Source organism: Schistocerca gregaria, chromosome 3, assembly GCF_023897955.1.
Source record: "Schistocerca gregaria isolate iqSchGreg1 chromosome 3, iqSchGreg1.2, whole genome shotgun sequence".
Classification (NCBI taxonomy): domain Eukaryota; kingdom Metazoa; phylum Arthropoda; class Insecta; order Orthoptera; family Acrididae; genus Schistocerca; species Schistocerca gregaria.
Genome location: NC_064922.1, coordinates 496,255,234 through 496,276,513, shown reverse-complemented (window position 1 = coordinate 496,276,513; position 21,280 = coordinate 496,255,234). Strand labels below are relative to the sequence as shown.

Genomic DNA, 21,280 nt, shown 5'->3' with positions numbered 1-21,280 from the left:
CCTGCATATTTAACACAAATTGATTCTTGATACACTGAACAATGAATCCGATCTGTTGATCGTTGTAATTCTTTAATCTTTCAAGGTCAACTAAGTCATTAAATTATTTCTGCATGGTATTGTAATATCGTTTCCTAGCAAATCTGCAGTACCCGACGCTTATGCGCCTACATAATATATATTTAGAATCCACATCCCTCGCTTCTGTCATTACCATTCATTTTTAAAAGCTTGTGACGAAAGATCGCTAGACTACCTCTTTTTGTACACAAATCCACCGCATCTGTGAACGTCCTCCATATCACGAACAAATAGCGAAGGGTAAATAGAGTTGGCACCACGATTCTGCCGAAATGAAGAGAAGATAGAATTTTTATATATCGGTATCGCACTTACAGGAACTGTAACATCCGCGCGGGATTAGTCGAGCGGTCTGGGGCGCTGCAGTCATGGACTGTGCGGCTGGTCCCGGCGGAGGTTCGAGTCCTCCCTCGGGCATGGGTGTGTGTGTTTGTCCTTAGGATAATTTAGGTTAAGTAGTATGTAAGCTTAGGGACTGATGATCTTAGCAGTTAAGTCCTATAAGATTTCACACACATCATCATCTGAACTGTAACACAACAAACTGAGAAAAAATAGCGTCTATTGGAGAGATCTTTAATGTTCTGTATTATTGAAACTGCATATTTACTGAACAAGCAAGTATAAATACGAAGTCCACCAATTACCGCTCGATAACTTCGGAATCTGTGAAATAGAGATTGCACTGTACGACGTGCTTTTGTTGCACAACCTAGGCACAGGACACGTGGTTTTCTTAGCCAATCAGAAGGAGCAATGAGAGCACATTACACATTATTCAATGCATGAATCCACAAACGAGAAAAAATTTTAAGACTGAAGCAGAAAAAAAGTAGATATTCCATTGTAATGTACAACATGTACAGTACCAAGCAAAGCGATGTTGTAACATACCTGTACTGCTAATGTACAACATGTATAGTACCAAGCAAAGCGATGCTGTAACATACCTGTACTGCTGAGGAAATTAAAGGCGCCGGTTTCACGGAATGCCACAGAATTGTCGTCGTTAGCCGTGCTTGCAACATTCTCCGAAAGAATTGTTGCATTACAATTCCGTTGGGCGGGTATAATTTAACCCTTCAACAAAAAAATGTGATGTAATAGTTCTTTCTGTCGATGTGGTCGACACTCAGCTAAGTAACTCGCGAAATGTTTGGTATTTCTCAAAACGTGGGGAAGTTCAGACTATGGTTCACTTTAAGGTGCTAAAAATCTTCGTCGTCCCAGGTATGATCTTTTCTTTTATTATTCTGAATAGCACTTCCTTGGTCCGAAATACAACGGGCTCATGAAGCATTTCTTCGACCCTCGCCGAATTTCATCGAACACGCAGTTTCGTACTATTTCACGGCCTTTCTTGTGTTTCCTTTTCCCAAATTTAGCTACGCCAATTCACAACCAAACAGTTGCTTGCCAACCTAACCCAGACCTATGGCCACGCCACAGACCAGTCTGTCACCACAACCAGATTTTTGCTTTCACATTCGTTGTCTTCGCCAACTCACAACCAAACTGTTGCATTCCAACCTAACCTAAATTTTTGACTACGCTACAGATCAATCTGTCACGACAATCAAGTTCTTTGCTGCCACAGTCGTAGGCTTCGCCGACTCACAACCAAACTGTTGCATTCCAACCTAACCTAGACCTCTAGTTACGTTACAGATCAATCTGTCACCACAACCAGATTTTTTTCTGCCAATTCAAGCTCTGCTCTTATGTCCCAGCCACAGATTAACCACACACCTGGATATCGCAATATATTCGTAGAACAATACCCATGTATTTGTATCAACAAAGACCATAAAAGTCACTGCTTCATTCCGAGCAATTTAACCCTAGATCACTAAACTCTCCTAGAATTTAAGATTCCAATTGGCACCAATTCGTGGTACCCGCCAACATTTTGAGCAGTACAATTGTCAGTATAGGGTGTAAAAAGGACATTTTGTACTTATTTTGTTTGTGATGTACCACCGAAGACGTTGTAATTAACTAATGCATAAACTGTAAATTATGATTTTCTTTGAATAAAATATGGAGCAGTTAGAACGGTTTAGTGACAATGTCACAATGTCCCTCTCCCCTTTAATGTTCTAGGATTAAGTTTTGTTGTTGCATCCAAGTCGTACCATACCCTCGGAAATCGCGATATGTAAACCACAACATATTCGGAATAAAACAGCCATACGTTTCTCTCAAACAAGAGTAGCACTGTGATTGCTTCATTCACGTCAATTTAAGATGTCGTCTTACATTCCAGTCTAACCACATCCTTGACGAAAAAAAGGCAGAACCAAAATTATATATGAAGCCATAGCTCTACTTATTTCTCTACTCCATATATTTTAATTAGTGTGTGAATAGATCATGTCTGCTGCGCTCAATGTAACTGGCTAACTAGGTAACGTGCCCTACGCTCAGACTGCGTAACAAAAGCACATCGTACGGTACAGTCTCGATTTCACAGTTTCCGAGCCTATCGTGCCATATTTGGTGGCCTTCGTATTTATATTTGACTATTCCTCAAATATGGAGTTTCATTGCTACAGCGCATTAAAGATCTATCCAAGAGAGGCCCTTTTCTTCTCGGTTTGTTGTGCTAAAATGCCTGAAAGTGCGATACCGACATGTAAAAATTTAACCTGAAGAGATTTGTGCCGAGCGAAAAATGTCACACCAGAATACTAAATGAAATGTAGCGCTGTTCCGAGTACTTCCTGGAAGAACGAACGAAGATGATACGGGCGGAGCCTTATCCCGCCCGTGGCCAGCACACTCGGCCCGCGTGAAGTTTGACACGCTGTGACTACCACTGGTCTACAGAGCTGGGATAACACACAGCCGTTGCCATCGAGACCTTTACAAAATCACCATTGTTGGCCCACCCCACTGCAACGGTCAGAGATCAACCTATGACGGCTGAACTATAGGCACAAGATTGCAAAGCGATACGAAATGGAACGAGCACGTAAGGACAGTAGTAGGAAAGAAGAATGATCGACTTCGTTTTACTGGGAGAACTTCAAGAAATTGTAGCACATCCACAAAGGAGACCGCGTTTACAACACTAGTGTGATCCAGTCCTGAGTCCTGCTCGAATGTTTCAAATCTACACCAGGTCGGATGAAAGGAAGACACAGGAGCAGTTTTGACGGTAGCTACTAGATCTTTTACCGGTACATTCGATCAGAACGCATGTATCACGGAGATTAAATGTTTCGTGAACTCAATGGTAATCTCTGGAGGGAAGACAACGTTCTTGTCGCGAGGCACTACTGAGAAAATTTAGGGAACCGGAGTTTGAGGCTCACTGCAGAATGATACTACTGCCGCTGACGCTCATTTCGCGTAAGGACTATGAAGATAAGAGAAATTAGGGCTCGCACGGAGACACATGGACACTTTTTCACTTGCTCCATATGTGTGTGGAATAGGAAAGGAAATGCCTGACATCGGTGCAAGGAACACTTCGCTTTGCAGCCGGCCGCGTTGGCCGAGCGGTTCTAGGCGCTTCAGTCGGGAACCACGCGACAGCTACGGTCGCAGGTTCGAATCCTGCCTCGGGCATGGATGTGTGTGATGTCCTTAGGTTAGTTAGGTTTAAGTAGTTCTAAGTTATAGGGGACTGATGACCTCAGATGTTAAGTCCTATAGTACTCAGAGCCATTTGAACTCCGCATTGCATGATGCGGTGGCTTGCGGTATATGAATCTAGCTGTATGTATTGACAATATTCAGCAAGGCCGCGAGTAGTGAGTATGATGGGCAGGGGTTCTATGAATATAGTGCGGGACGATAAGTTACGAATGTGGATCTCACAGGAGGCGTGCCAGAGGTGAGTCCCAGCAGTCGCACTATCCTCTGTGTTGCCGACACGGTAGTTCGGAGTGTTTGGTCAGAGAGGCGCTATCCCTCTGTAATAAAAAAAACTCAGTAAGACGTCCGCCCAGCCAAACGCAACGAACAATACCGAACAAAACGGAAGGAAAACAAATGGATAGAGCGTCTGCCATGTAAGCAAGAGATCCCAGGTTCGAGTTCACAAATTTTCAACTGTCCCCATTGACTTATATCAACGCCTGTATGCAGCTAAGGGTATTCATTTCATCTTAATTACAAATTATTATTCTTTTTTCCTTTTTCCTTTCAGATTTGTATATATGTGAGTCATACGATCAAACTTGCCCTACCCGTCGTTTTGGACAATGGTATATCGGAGGCACGCACCCGCAATGTATTTTATTGCATGAAAGATTACAGTAGTCCTCAGGCTGTACTATAGTTTAACATACATGACCGATTACGGAATACACATTACATCATCTGGTGTTCAAGGAAATCCAATCATATCCACATTGATTCTGTAAAATACGTCCATACCTGGAGAGCCGACGGCCCGTCATACCATTTTTCTTCTAAGTATAATTACCTAAATTTATGCGAAAACTATGTTTCTTGTTGTACAATAAATATGAAACCTTAACACACTAGTTCAGATGATGTCTTCTTTCACAGACAGTTGTAGACATTATCTCGACGAATTTTATATTTTACTTCACACCACTAACATTTCGATTCGTGAAGATAAATATAGTACTGGCCATTAAAATTGCTACACCACGGAGATGACGTGCTACAGACGCGAAACTTAACCGTCAGGAAGAAGATGCTATGAGATGCAAATGATTAGCTTTTCAGAGCATTCACACAAGGTTGGCGCCGGTGGCGACACCTATAACGTGCTGACATGAGGAAAGTTTCCAACCGATTTCTCATTCACAAACAGCAGTTGACAGGCGTTGCCTGGTGAAACGTTGTTGTGATGCCTCGTGTAAGGAGGAGAAATGCGTACCATCACGTTTCCGACTTTGACAAAGGTCGGATTGTAGCCTATCGCGATTGCGGTTTATCCTATCGCGACATTGCTGCTCGCGTGATTGAGATCCAATAACTGTTAGCAGAATATGGAATCGGTGGGTTCAGGAGGGTAATACGGAACGCCGTGCTGGATCCCAACGGCCTCGTATCACTATCAGTCGAGATGACAGACATCTTATCCGCATGACTGTAACGGATAGTGCAGCCACGTCTATATCCCTGAATCAACAGATGGGGACGTTTGCAAGACAACAACCATCTGCACGAACTGTTCGACAACGGTTGCAGCGGCATGGACTATCAGCTCGGAGACCATGGCTGCGGTTACCCTTGACGGTGCATCACAGACAGGAGCGCCTGCGATGTATACTCAACGACGAACCTGGGTGCACGAATGGCAAAACGTCATTTTTTCGGATGAATCCAGGTTCTGTTTACAGCCTCATGATGGTCGCATCCGTGTTTGGCGTCGTCGCGGTGAACGCACATTGGAAGCATGTATTCGTCATCGGCATACTGGCGTATCACCCGGCGTGATGGTATGGGGTGCCATTGGTTACACGTCTCGGTCACCTCTTGTTCGCATTAACGGCACTTTTAACAGTAGGCGTTACATTTCAGATGTGTTACGACCCGTGGCTCTACCCTTCATTCGATCCCTGCGAAACCCTACATTTCAGCAGGTTAATGCACGATCGCGTGTTGCAGGTCCTGTACGGCATTTCTGGATACAGAAAATGTTCGACTGCTGCCCTGGCCAGCACATTCTCCAGATCTCTCACCAATTGAAAACGTCTGGTCAATGGTGGCCGAACAACTGGCTCGTCACAATCCGCCAGTCACTAGTCTTGATGAACTGTGGTATCGTGTTGAAGGTGCGTGGGCAGCTGTACCTGTACACGCCATCCAAGTGATTTCTCAGGATCTATGCACCCAAATTGCGTGAAAATGTAATCACATGTCAGTTCGAGTATAATATATTTGTCCAGTGAATACCAGTTTATCATCTGCATTTCTTCTTGGTGTAGCAATTTTAATGGCCAGTAGTGTACTACAAACACAGTATAACTTAGCCTATTTCATCTAGAATTTGTGTGGAAATATGGGGTTAGGAGCACGCCCCATAAAGAAAAGGTAATTATTCTACTTAGCGCTAGGTACTTGAATCCTTGCTGTAAGGAAGACAAGATGAAATGCCCGTGGCTCCCAACAGTGGACTCAGTTCCTTAGTTCCTTGTTTCTGTCGACTCTTCACTCTTATAGAGACAGCACGTCTGAATTGTACTGTTCAAAAATGGCTCTGAGGACTATGCGACCTAACTTCTGAAGTCATCAGTCACCTAGAACTTAGAACTAATTAAACCTAACTAACCTAAGGACATCACACACATCCATGCCTAAGGCAGGATTCGAACCTGCGACCGTAGCGGTCGCTCGGCTCCAGACTGTAGCGCTTAGAACCGCATGGCCACTCCGGCCGGCGATTGTACTGTCAGATATGCTAGTATAACTACACCTGCAATTGATTGTAAGCCCCAATAAGCCATTGAAGTACTCCTTGCTGCAGTATATTCTCGATTTTCACCGATTTACCCTGTGGATCCAGATACAGGAACCAAAATCCGCTGCAAGGATTAGGATGATGATATGACTCGCAGTCTGTAGACGGAGTCCATTTCCTGTAACAGGCACTAGCGATTTTGTCCAGGTCATATTCCTTGAAGATTCGACAGTACCAGATGCCACTAATCTCACGCGGCTTATATGTCTGCACACATGTAGAGATGGTTATCAAGATAACGAAAACGTTTTAACAAATCAGACAACTGTAGACTTGTGCATCATTCAGACAACTACACAGTGTGCATTCCTCCTCTACATAAAACTCTTGAAAGTTTTTCTGAACATCTTCTGAATTGTTTCTTATATAATTCAACAAGTGAATAAAAAGTTCTCGGATTTCTAACCGCGCCAAGTCATTAAAATTACATGAGCTTTCAGCCAGACACTCCTTTGCCATTGTCAAGTGGTATGATTGCCAGTGGTCTCCTAGAACACCTCTTACACGCACTAGCTGCCGCCTGTGACGTCACTGGTGTTCGCGGTATCGCCATATATGGGCGCGCGTTCACTTTGCGTTCGGTGTGCCCGCTGCAACCGTGCCATCGCTGGTCCTATGCCGTGCTGAGCTGCGGGCCGCGCGCTGATCTTTATTTCAATGGCTTCTTTAATTACACAATCCCGGAAGCCGTTAGTGCGAGCCATGACGGGTGTTTTTTCAAAATTTATCCGGTGTCCGTTTTCTAAACCATGCTCAGATAAAGCTGATTTCTCTGGGTAACGTAGGAGATAAAACCTCTCATGCTCCTTCCTGCGTTGTTCCACAGTGCGTACTGTTTGTGTGACGTAAGACTGCCCACACTCGAAGGGGATCTTGTAGATCCCCAGGTGTTCTGAGACTTTCTGCATCCTTAACTGATGTCAGTAATGACAGATTTTTTTCGGAGGCCTGAAGCTCGATTTGATCTTGTGTCTTTTCAGTGGAAGACCTACCTTGCACGACATGGAACCACAGAACTGCAAGAAATCAGGTTTCTTTTCCTGCTCCTCCTTGGTGGTCTTAATGTGATTCTTGTTTGAAATCTTACCTACTTACTTACTTATCCGTGGCTTGGGCCTTAGTGACCATATGCTTACTCCACACTCCTTCTCCATCGTTGCCGATTGCTGGCCTCCTCCCACCACTCGCCGGTTCCTAGCCCCATGTCCTCGGTGTGCTTGTCAATATTGCCCTTCTATCTTGTCCGCGGTCGTACTCGGTATCCCCTTCCAGCTACAGCTGCCAGAAACACGTCATGGGGTATAGTCCCTTCATTCATCCTTGCTACATGTCCAGCCCAGGTCAACCTTCTTCTTCTTGTTCTTTTTATAACGTCAGGCTGAGTACATTTTTCTGAGGATTTTTCGTTCGAAAACAAGAAGTTTCTCTTCGTCTGTTCCCCTACAGGTGAGGCTTTCACAACCGTACATTACCACTGGCATAATCACACTTTGGTACAGCCTGATCTTAAAACTTCTTGACAGGGATCTTTTCTTCAGCACATTCTGAAGACTAAAGTATGATCTGTTACCTCCAACAATTCTTGCCTTTATTTCAATTTCACAGTGGTTCTGATCACTGCAGAGACTACTAAGGTATTTGAAAGTATCTGACCTTTTGAATCGGAGACTGTCCACCGTGAGCGGGTCCCCATCTGTCGCTGACTTGCTCAGTACCATTTATTCTGTCTTATCTTCACTGACTTGCAGGCCTGCCCTACTGGCAATTTTGCAGTACGAGCCTGCCATTCTTCTGAGCTCTTCTCTACTACAGATGATTAATTAACGAACGTTAGAGCCGATGTTCCTGAAGACCTTGCTTAAGTGGCTCAGTTCATGGGGCAGGTTATCTGTGTCTGATATCATCGGTGTTTGTAAAACAGTGCACTTCTGTGCTGAGTAATGATGGCTGATGGCGTGCAAGTGCAGATCGGTGTGGGTGGGTTTTCTATAGACGCTGTGGCCGAGGCATCCATTTCGTTTGAGATGGACAGGGTTGTCGAGGAAGGGCAATGTACTGTGTTTTTCTATCTCCATATTGAACTGGATGTTTCTGTTAATGCTGTCGAGGAGTTCCCAGAACTTTTCAAGTTTCTGATGATGTCCTTGGGACAAAATGACGAACGTGTCGTCAGCGTATCGGAAGAAACAACTAGGCTTTAATGGCGCCGTATCTAAGGCAATATCCTCAAAATTCTCCATGAAGAGGTTTGTAGATGACGCTAAATATTGGTAAGTTCATCTTCCTACGCGGTAAACCACGTTTGAACACAGCTGTAGTTGTCAATCGAGGCGTTGTTATCATAGTAGAAGGACGTTATACGAAGTAAATTATTTACTATAACATACGTTCTTTCCTCTACAGCTTCACAGATCCTCAATCATTGTTTAACATTGAGAGGTAATTATGTGATCATCAGTATATCGAGCATCAAAGAAACCCTTTGTATGCCTAGTGGTAGGAGGTATTATTACAGATTTTTTGGATGTATTCTCACCCTAAGAACGTTCTCCTGTAAGAAGCTACTGAAAGATGAGCTTCGAATGATATTACTATCATCCAGTCACTATCTTCCTACCATCAACCCATGGATCAAAACAGTTTTACCCCATTGATGGTGATAACTTAATGTTCTATCTGTGCAGCTCATTTCGATCTATACCCTCATGTCACCTGTAACGAATCACCTAGCGATATTGTGAATGAAACTCCTGTTACAAGACACCGTGATCCTTGTTACTGTAAATTGGTATCTCAGATGATACATCGAATCCTATACGGTGCTTTCAACTCAGACACTATTACTCTTGATACCCTTAATGTAGTATTATGGCAGTCGCGGATACATAGTAAACATTCTCCAATGTTCGGCCATTGTTAAAGCCCGAAAAAGTCTTCAGTTTAGCCTTCCTTTGGCTGGCCATCTAGACGGATGCATACATTATAAAAACTCTCGCAACAAAAACACTTCATTGGCTTCCTGAAATAGCGATAGAAAGTTGTAGGGCAAAGAGAGACAGCATTACCATATCAGGAAACTGCCATAATCAGCACTGGTACGATCATCAGATAATCTGTTGCAAGGTATTTCTTTAAATTTTTGATGTCCTGGAAACGTGGCCTATCTGCTATCTTTCGGTTGCACATTCACTGTACTAAAAAGTCTATGCATAGCGAACTGCAGAAAGACTCGAAAGTAAAAGTCTGTGTATAAAGAACTGCAGAGAGAATCGTACATTGTAATTCCAGCATATTATGTTACAACCTGCAAAGTTCTCGTAGTATCCTTTCAGCTGCTAAACAATAATCATGTTCATTCCGATGCACGAATAGATTTTACCATCTCCTACACAATTTTACAGTTCTGATGGCGATTCGAGTTATTCTAGAGTCTACTGGAGAGACTGGTGTTACGTGTACCGATCCGCTATTTGTTGACCATTCGAGAAGTGAGAGTACTTCTGTTCTTAGTTGAATGATTTTAAATTTTAAATTGTACAAAACTGCTTTCTGCAACATAAGGAATTCATCCAAAATGAAGTGCGTATTGAGCCAGAAGCTCCTTTATCAAACCAGAATCACAAAATGTGGAAATTCAAATTAATGTTGGATTATCGTTATTACTTAACAGGATTCATAATGCAGAGAGCTGTTATAATAATAATAATAATAATAATAATAATAATAATAATAATAATTCCTATTGTTGTTATTGTTCTTCTTCATCATCATCTTCTCCTTCTCTTCTTCTTCTACGTCTTTTTTTTTATTTTTGTGTGCGCAGTTCCGCTTTTCATGTTTACATCTGATTCAGTTGCTATATATAAAGATACAATAACAAAAAAGTATGTCTACTGAATTCTATTAAACTTACTAGCTGCCCAGTTATGTATTAATTCTAATCTTCTGTTAGTCAGTGTCCTTCTACTGCCCTACCCTTCTACCCTGTACACCTCCTCCATCTCGCTCCCTCGGTCCACCTCTCTCTGTCCATCTGCTCCTTCCCCTTCTGTCCACCTCCTCCTCTTTCCTTTCTCAGTCCATCTCCTCTCCTCCTCCCTCCCCCATCTGTGCCCATCTCCTCCTTCCCTCTCTCTGTGCCGGCCGAGGTGGCCGTGCGGTTCTTTGCGCTTCAGTCCGGAATCGCGGGACTTCTACGGTCGCAGGTTCGAATCCTGCCTCGGGCATGGACGTGTGTGATGTCCTTAGGTTAGTTAGGTTTAAGTAGTTCTAAGTTCTAGGGGACTGATAACCTAAGATGTTAAGTCCCATAGTTCTCAGAGCCATTTGAAACATTTTGAAACTCTGTCTGTCCAGCTACTCGTCACCCTCCTCTATCTCTCTATACACACAAGTCAAACATATTTCACATTCATTTGAAATATTTTACACGCATTTGTCCACGTATTTCACCTGCATCTCTAGCGAATTTCGCCCTGCAGTTTCATTTTCACGCAGCTCATGTCTGTGACCGTCGTATTTCCTGAATTATGTCATACAATGATGTAATTTTGCTGGTGAATTCAGTGGTATACCTAAATACTGTCTGCAAAAGGTGTCGCGAATACCGAGAGTAGTTAAAAAGTAGGCCCGCCCGGTTGGCAGTGCGGTCTAACGCACTGCTTTCCGGACGGGAAGGAGCGCCTGGTCCTTGGCACGAATCCGTCCGGCGGATTTGTGTCGAGGTCCGGTGAACCGGCCAGTCTGTGGATGGTTTTTAGGCGGTTTTCCATCTGCCTCGGCGAATGCGGGCTGGGTCCCCCTTATTCCGCCTGAGTTACACTATGTCGGCGATTGTTGCGCAAACAAGTCCTCCACTTAGGCGTACACCAACATTACCCTACCAGGCAAACATAGGGGCTACACTCGTCTGGTGTGAGACGTTCTCTGGGGTGGGGGGGGGGGGGGGGGTCCAACGGGGCCGAACCACACAATAACCCTGGGTTCGGTGTGGGGCGGCGGAGGGGTGAAGTGGACTGCAGTAGTCGTCGTGGGGTTGTTGACCACAGAGGCTGCGGCGGGGACGGAGCCTCTCCGTCGTTTCTAGGTTCCCGGTTAACGTACAATACAATACAATACAAGTAAAGGAGTAATAAATTAGAACGCCGAACATCACGAGGCAGTTTAAGTGCACGAACAACGAAAATGTAGTAAGCGATTACCTTTTTTCCTTTCACCATTTTGTGAAAGGTGTCAGCGAGTAAATGTTACGTAAAGTGGCAGTTGACGCTAAATATCGAAAACTGTGAGGTGATCCACATGAGTTCCAAAAGAAATCCGTTGGAATTCGATTACTCGATAAATAGTACAATTCTCAAGGCTGTCAATTCAACTAAGTACCTGGGTGTTACAATCACGAACAACTTCAGTTGGAAAGACCACATATATAATATTGTGTGGAAGGCGAGCCAAAGGTTGCGTTTCATTGGCAGGACACTTAGAAGATGCAACAAGTCCACTAAAGAGACAGCTTACACTACACTCGTTCGTCCTCTGTCAGAATATCGCTGTGCGGTGTGGGATCGTTACCAGGTGGGATTGACAGAGGACATCGAAAGGGTGCAAAAAAGGGCAGCTCGTTTTGTATTATTACGTAATAGGGGAGAGAGTATGGCAGATATGATACTCGAGTTGGGATGGAACTCATTAAAGCAAAGACGTTTTTCGTCGCGGCGAGATCTAGTTACGAAATTTCAGGCTCCAACTTTCTCTTCCGAATGCTAAAATATTTTGTTGAGCCCAACCTACATAGGTAAGAATGATCATCAAAATAAAATAAGAGAAATCCCGCGCGCTGTTCGGGAGTGGAACGGTAGAGAGATAGTATGATTGTGGTTCGATGAACCCTCTGCCAAGCACTTAAGTGTGAATTGCAGAGTAATCATGTAGATATAGGTGTAGATGTATGTATAAAGTTTGTTGCCAGTTACTAAGTGCTCTCATTCTCAACTACTGGATGAATAAAGTATAGGTATTCGCGCCTCGTGGGCTATACTGCTTCTCCACCATCAACTCCACCCCTTTGATAAGTAAGCGGTTCGCACTCCCACCATGATTCTTTCCAGATGTGTACCAAGTTTGGTTGAAATCGGTCCAGTGTTTTAGGATGCGATGTAGAACATACATACATACAACATATACACATGTATACACGCTTATGTAGATCCATTTTTATAATTTGTATTATACTGTAGAGAGTAATATGTCGTAAGATACTTTCATAATTTTATAATACTTGGTTTCTGAACTTACGACGTCTGGAATGTTTCAATGATTCGAAGACAGAAGGTCCTCTCGTCCCTTACCTTTGCATAGCTGTTAAGCAGAAGAAGCTGAAGAGCGAAGCAACTAAAAAAGCAGTTTAGCATCGTGGATTCGACAGGGTCACGACAACGCTACTACTAGTAAGGATTAAGGGGCCACCATCTATAAGGGTTTGCCACAGCTGGGGTAATATCTGCCAGCCTGCTAGAGGGCTGGAGACGTGCGTCATTGTGTATTATTGGTTTGCGTCATTGTGTCCTATTAGTTCAGATGCTGCTATTGTCCGTAGCTCGACGCCACTTAAAAGCACCTCTGTAACATGGCTTTGATCATACCAATTCGTGAATCAAGGCCTTCGAAATGCGTCAGCAATGTGATGTTTACTCAGTTGCTGCAACACACACAAACGGGGCGGAAGAGTAAGTAAGTGATGTTTTGACGTTTTCGTGATAATCTCGTTACAATTACGAAGAAATGTTCAAATGTTACTGGAGTTCTTGCTCCAGATTACTGCATGTAAAAGACGGTTCCTACATCCCATTACTCTAAATTCACTTTAAAAATACTCATCCTGTTAAACTCTCGTCTTAGTTTCGTTATTATAAGCAAAGGTCTGTGCTGGTATTTCTATGTTTTCCTAAGGACTGTAACGTTCCAAGTGTAAAGTTCTTTTAAAAAAATTAAATAATAAACTTTACAAATACATTAAATGAATGTCTGAAGTGTGGAATAGATACAAAACTCGAATTGTCGTGTTGCGTGTTGAAAGTGCAAGTGATGTGCTTACTCTGTGTTACTGTTAGCAAAACTTTTTGGGCAATGCAACTCCCAATACTAATAACTAATTATACATTCAGCCCTTAGGCACTGAATCATCTGCCCCTGTTCAAAACAAATAAATTAAATTGTCTTACCTCTAAAGCAGCAACGGAGTAACGCGATATATTCTGGTCTCTCATAAAAAATATGTATACGCTAACTACAGGTTCAGCAGTATGCAATGCTGGCCATAATACTTGAAATGCACTTGATTCTTTTGGCTGATAAACGAGAATATATAAAAAAGCCAACTTCTTTGATAAATATATGACCTGGACTAGGAGGTAATCCTGATTACGGTGAATCACTAACTCAGGTTTTTGTTTAGCAAAATTATAATGCAAGTTAAGTTTAGCTTTTCAAAAACATCTGACAATTGAAGTTACGTTACTCAAAACTGATTCATAAACAATGCGATTAAAAAAGCAAGTATTATCTAACTTCATTAATCCAACATAAATGCAAATCATCAAATTACTCATTGCTCTGTTAACAAATCTTAAAGTCATACAAAAATGAAGTATCTAACTTAGTCTTTTTTCCCAAAACAGTTTACGTACATTCTGGGGTTACTCGACAGTTACCAGATATCAACCAATTCATATGTACTAAAGCAGAAATCCTAATTATTAAACATCTTCACTTTATTTGCCTGAAGACTTCTGCTTCCATTTTCAACAATATTGACATATCTACATTAATCTTACTCTTGGTGGCTTCACACAGTACACCACATAATCCACTTACTCCATCGTCTTTCCCTCACAGACAGGTTCCTACAACTAAGGGCCAAGCGCTCTCTTACTCCAACATCAGCAGTACAGTACCTTTGGCTCTGTGGTCGCGCACAGTCAGCGATCCACATTATCGAGCCTATCAGAGACATTCATTTTTTATAGTACACTACCTTAATTTTAATTTATTAATATTCTGATCTTTCTCTGGTGCCACATACAAGTGCGTCCCAGTATACTCCTTTTACAACCCTCCAGGGGGGTTTAACAAATTTGGCACATATTTGGAAGTACCTTGTACAAAAATAGTGTGATAAGTTTATTTATTTGTATAACACCACTAAACTTGAAAGAATTGATAGTGCTCGGGTGTCCTAGTACAAACCATAATCTGGTTATAATATGAGTAAAATGTCTCGTAAACAAGGTTGGTGACTAATAAATCATGTAAAGCAGAATCAGTATACAATCCTAATCGTCAAGATAATGTTATAGGATTGAGCAAGGGAAAGGAAGAGTCATGGCTGAAGCCTAGGGGTATGCTGAAGTGACTTCATCATATTTTTGTGCAGGTTCAACAACTAATAGTGACCCATGTGGATTGTATTCAGTGTACCAAGACATCTGAACTCTGTACTATTTTCCTCAGCCATATGCAGAGACACAAGAGGTACTCAGCAACAGTTTGACAACAACTGTAGTTGGCGATTACCATAATATCAGTAACGTGATGAACACCATCATCACTGCTCTTCATAGTAGAGATTCTTCTGAGATTCAAACAACATATATAGTCACTTATGTTGAAGTATGAATATCAGTAGTAAATTGGTCCAATACCATGAACAGAGGTAGGAGACTGGATAATGGAATGTACAAAAAAGTAGCAAAGGTAAGGTAGTGGAAGATGACCATTTCTACTTATGTCAGCTTCGAGTAATTTATCTGATCGAAAAAATTTCAGTATCCTAATGAAAGTACGGACTGGATGAAGCAACAATGCTTGACATCAGAATGAATAGTCAAAATTGGAGGTGAACTCTGAATAAGATACCATCAATAAGTGTGGCATCAGACTGCCAATTAGACACAGAATAACCTAAGATTACACAGAACATCATTGGTTCATAACATTAAACTGTGGCTCTCAGTGACCTTGTATATGCAGTATTGTGCTATTATTACACACGAAACATAACAGGACGATCAAGAACTAAATGGCTCCAGGTGTCCTTGTACTTAGAATACATGCAAATCTTAATAACTAACACAAATGAATAGAAAAAAGTCCATCAGAGCCGTCAAGAGTCCTTTCTACATACATAAATGCTGATCTTAATAGCTTTAAAATGTTACAGACATCATATTTGTGTCTCAAAGTGGCCAAGTTTTACAAAGAAATAATTGCTGACCTTTATAACTAAAAGTGACAAAATATTCTTTGAGGCTTACAATAGCCTGCTTTTACATGAAATAAATGCTGATCTTAAGAGCTAAAAGGTGACAAAAATCTTGTTTGAGGCTCACAGTGGCCTGGTATTACATGAAATAAATCCTGACCTTAATAACTAAAAGGTGACAGAAAACATGTTTTTGGCTCAAGGTGGCCTAGTTTTACATAGCATACACATCAAAGCTTAGAAAGTACCATAAAATATTCTTTACCTATAAATTTATATGGCACTCAGAGGCCTATGCATAATTCATAATGAATACATAACGCGAGATGGCTTTTACAGTAACAAAGTGCATAAATAGCAGTATAAAAGTGCCGCTCTGTATGACCTCAATGAATACCTATTAGACAAATAGAATCATAGAATCAAAGTATGGTGCCATGTGAGTAAAGACACAATATTTATAAGTTGTGAAGCACCGTTGGGGCTTCATAATACTATCTATTAAATTACCTATATCTCTAACAATGCACATATTTAAAGGGAAGGATATGGGAATGCTTGATAAGGACAGTGTACTTTATCTGTAGAGAAAATGATTAAAAGTTGAGATAAGAACTACCATTGCCAAAGTAAAGACAAAAATATGATTTGGTGGCACAAGGCAAGACAGATTTTCCTGCAAAGGACACAACTTACACAAAATACATATTAACATCATAGAATATGATTAAGAAAATTCATCAATATATCAATATGATCCTCATTATTGGAGTGCAGCTCATGGCATAAATACTCATTAAACATCAACATTCCATAAAATTGGTGCAGCTCAAGACATGTACACTCATCTAACAATACTCTTATACCTAACACAAAATGCAGAGAAAAATATCCTTACTCCTAAATCTTTATAGGCAATCTGCCTAATTCACCTAGTACACCAGGAGGAAAATGTTTATAAAAGGCCTGCCAGGAAACAGTGTGAGAAGTGTCAATGGTGTTTAATTCCCTAGAAGCTGCTTATGCCGTGCTTTCTATGTACTGCATTTCCTGCACTTTCATATGCTTCTGTTTATGAGCATTTGAATACAATGAGACTTTTGTATACTGGTTGTGCAAAATATGCAGAATGTATGGGTAAATGTTATGGACAAGTGTTGTAGGAAGTATTGAATAGGATTGGGGAGAAGATAAGCTTGTGGCACAACTTGACCAGAAGAAGGGATCGGTTGGTAGGACATGTTCTGAGGCATCAAGGTATCACCAATTTAGTATTGGAGGGCAGCGTGGAGGGTAAAAATCGTAGAGGGAGACCAAGAGATGACTACACTACGCAGATTCAGAAGGATGTAGATTGCAGTGGGTACTGGGAGATGAAGAGGCTTGCACAGGATAGAGTAGCATGGAGAGCTGCATCAAATCAGTCTCAGGACTGAAGACCACAACAAACAACAAACAACATAACACAAGACTGGGCATAAATGAAACATGGCAATATTATAATGTAGAAAGAGTAACTAACCTAACAAAAATGTTATAATAATTCATCAGAAAATAGCATAAGTATCAGTAGTAATACTATCTTGCTTAGGGTGTGCAATAATGGCAAATGGAAGTAGCATAGCATCATAAAATGGCACATTTCATGGTATCAGTAAAGACAAAGTAGCGTCAGAAATAAATGAACATAATATATATAGAGGCTATACACACAAAGGACACAAATTCTTATTGCGAAAAAATTGTTTGAGTTACTGTTTGCAGCGGTCATATCACCCAAGGGATGTATTCCGCTGGACACATGTCAAAGTAAGTGGCGTCTCTTTTAGTTGTTGTTTTCACGCAAAAGCGTTTGAAAACGGAAAAATTAGCAAGGCCTAAGCTTACGATAATAGAACTGACCTGCAAGATTCTCCCTACCGGGCGCGTAGCCACCTAATAAAATGCTGAGTAATCAAGGTAACTTGAAAACAAGGAACCAATAGAATTTATATAAGCAATGGGAAATGCGTCAGGTAAAAAGATCTGTATTGCGTCATATTATTATATATACTAATATGTAAATCAGAATAAGCATATATGAAAGCTGGCAATATAAATACTCACGTCTGTTAAAAATTTTGGAATTAGCATAGCTCCTGAAAAATAGCAAAAAAATATACCGATATGAACGGCGAAAAAATGAAGAGTTGTGGTATGTAATCATCTAAATTCTCTCTAGCCACGTGAAATAAACCAAAGCAAAAGTTATTCTATAAAGTGCTTGACATTGCTGGTAAGCAAAAGTTATTCTATAAAGTGCTTGACATTGCTGGTGTGATGATTGCCTAGCGATTTTCTCGTTCGTTTCCCGAAGCGTTCCAAAGGATTGGAAAAGGGCACAGGTCATCCCCGTTTTCAAGAAGGGACGTCGAACAGATGTGCAGAACTATAGACCTATATCTCTAACGTCGATCAGTTGTAGAATTTTGGAACACGTATTATGTTCGAGTATAATGTCTTTTCTGGAGACTAGAAATCTACTCTGTAGCTACAGACGGTCGTGTGAAACCCAGCTCGCGCTATTCGTTCACGAGACTCAGAGGGCCTTAGACACGGGTTCACAGGTAGATGCCGTGTTTCTTGACTTCCGCAAGGCATTTGACACAGTTCCCCACAGTCGTTTAATGAACAAAGTAAGAGCATACGGACTATCAGATCAATTGTGTGATTGGATTGAGGAGTTCCTGGATAACAGAACGCAGCATGTCATTCTCAATGGAGAGAAGTGTTCCGAAGTAAGAGTGATTTCAGGTGTGCCGCAGGGGAGTGTCATAGGACCGTTGCTATTCACAATATACATAAATGACCTGGTGGATGACATCGGAAGTTCACTGAGGCTTTTTGCAGATGATGCTGTGGTGTATCGAGAGGTTGCAACAATAGAAAATTGTACTGAAATGCAGGAGGATCTGCAGCGAATTGACGCATGGTGCACGGAATGGCAATTGAATCTCAATGTAGACAAGTGTAATGTGATGCGAATACATAGAAAGATAGGTCCCTTATCATTTAGCTACAAAATAGCAGGTCAGCAAGTGGAAGCAGTTAATTCCATAAATTATCTGGGAGTACTCATTAGGAGTGATTTAAAATGGAATGATCATATAAAATTGATCGTCGGTAAATCAGATGCCAGACTGAGATTCATTGGAAGAATCCTAAGGAAATGCAATCCGACAACAAAGGAAGTAGGTTACAGTACGCTTGTTCGCCCAATGCTTGAATACTGCTCAGAAGTGTGGGATCCGCACCAGGTAGGGTTGATAGAAGAGATAGAGAAGATCCAACGGAGAGCAGCGCACTTCGTTACAGGATCATTTAGTAATTGCGAAAGCGTTACGGAGATGATAGATAAACTCCAGTGGAAGACTCTGCAGGAGAGACGCTCAGTAGCTCGGTACGGGCTTTTGTAAAAGTTTCGAGAACATACCTTCACCGAAGAGTCAAGCAGTATATTGCTCCCTCCTACGTATATCTCGCGAAGAGACCATGAGGATAAAATCAGAGAGATTAGAGCCCACACAGAAGCATACCGACAATCCTTCTTTCCACGTACAATACGAGACTGGAATAGAAGGGAGAACGGATAGAGGTACTCAGGGTACCCTCCGCCACACACCGTCAGGTGGCTTGCGGAGTATGGATGTAGATGTAGATGTAGATGTTTCAATGTGAACTACATTGGGATGGGGAAGATTGCGTATCCTAAAAGGTCCAGAATATAACAGTTCAAATTTACTGCAACGACGCTTTCCTCTGTTGGACAGGTAGTGAGTGCGTACCAATACCTTTGTCCTATGCGAAATTCGTGGAGGTTATTCGCCTGTTTTTGTTGACGTTTGCGGCGTTGTGCTGCCCGCTTTATATTGTTAAGTGTGATGTCTATAATTTCATGGTGACGTAATCTTCTTGTAGAAAGAAAATAAACAATTTCACTAATTTTATTAGGTGGTCTGTATTTTTCAACACCAGATGCGGGGAAAGCATGGTGAAGTCGTTTAGTACTGAACTGATGACGTCCTGAAAATCTGAAATGTGTTTGTCCCAATCAATATGTTTTTAGTGACAGTAGATGCGACAAAGTCTTCCAATCTCTTTCATGATGCGCTCTGGTGGGTTGGAAGAAGCGTGGTATCTGAAAATGAAAATGTTTGTAATATTTCTAGCTTGCACTGTGCGTTTCCATATTACTGATCGATATTGCGGTCCATTGTCGGAGATTACCTTCTGAACATGTCCAACATGAGGCAAAAAATGTTTAATGAAAGTGTTAGAAACAGTTGTAGCAGTGGCTTTTCGTAACAGAGTGTAAGATACAAATTTCGAAGTTAGTTCTAGAGCAACGAAAATATAACAGAAACCTTTACTAGTTCGCGGAATGGGCCCAAATAGATTAACAGCTGCCATATGTTTTAATTTCATCGGTACAATGGGATACATAGGGGAAATGTGAGATATTGTAGAATATTTAGCTTTTTGACAAATGTTGCCAAGTCGCCAAGACTCGTCGAATACGCTTTTCCACGTTTGTGAAATAACAGTTCTGCCGTAGTATCAAAAATCATTTGCAAGCACCATAATGGGCGTAACTCAAGTGTGTATACCAGATTAATTTATTGACAAGTTCTTCAGGTATGCAGAGAGTCCAGTTATCGCTGTCAGGGCGAGCGCAGTGAAACAGAATATTATTGTCCACGGTGTAGTAATTTCTGAATGTTGTCTGGTTCGTGTCACGCGAGGGATGTTTGTTCTCTTTCCAGATGTCGGCTGTGCTCTGCACTCTGGCGATGTCTTTTAACGATGCTGGAATAAAATTTTCAAAAGCTACTTGTTTAATGCAGAGACGGCTGAAATTAGTTTGACAGAAATTAGCGGCGATTTCTGACCAGTTACTGCACAGTGAGCGAGAAAGCGCTTCTTCTACAGTATTCTGGATTTTTGGGATGTGGGCAAACGTAAAATCAAAATCCTGCAAATAAAATTTCCAACGACTGAGTCTGTCATGTGTGAATTTAGCTGATAAAAGAAACTGAATAGCTCTGTGATCTGTGTATACTGTTATGTGTCTGCCGTAGAGAAAGTGACGAAATTTGGTGAAAGCCCAAACAACACATAACGCTTCGAGTTCGGTGATAGAATAATTTATTTCAGCCGATATGAGGATGCGACTAGCAAACGCGATATTCTACTTAATAGTTGTACCATTTTCTTCTATTTCCGGAAACACATGAACACCAAGAGCAGTCTTGGAACTGTCTGTAGCAATCGAAAAATTCTTTGTCGGATCATGATGTGATAGAAGAGGAGCGTTAAGTAAAACCGTTTTCAGAGTGAGAAACTAGGAGTGTGCTCGGTCATCCCACGACCAGATAGTGTTCTACCAGTGAGATGACACAATCTAGGGGTATCTAGTGCAGAGCGGTGTATGAAGCGACGAAAAAAATTGATCAAATCGA

At 41.6% G+C, this 21,280-nt stretch overlaps 1 protein-coding gene across 1 annotated transcript in view; it reads right to left on the bottom strand.

Moving 5' to 3' along the window:
* The window catches only part of LOC126354459 (para-nitrobenzyl esterase-like), a 95,097-nt gene extending 82,122 nt beyond the window's left edge, over nucleotides 1-12,975 (bottom strand). Inside the window, exon 1 of the mRNA XM_050004154.1 lies at nucleotides 12,871-12,975. Coding sequence (XP_049860111.1) covers nucleotides 12,871-12,933 — 63 coding nt within the window. The 5' untranslated portion in view covers nucleotides 12,934-12,975. The remainder of the gene's footprint in view (nucleotides 1-12,870) is intronic.
* Between the last annotated feature and the right edge of the window lie 8,305 nt (nucleotides 12,976-21,280).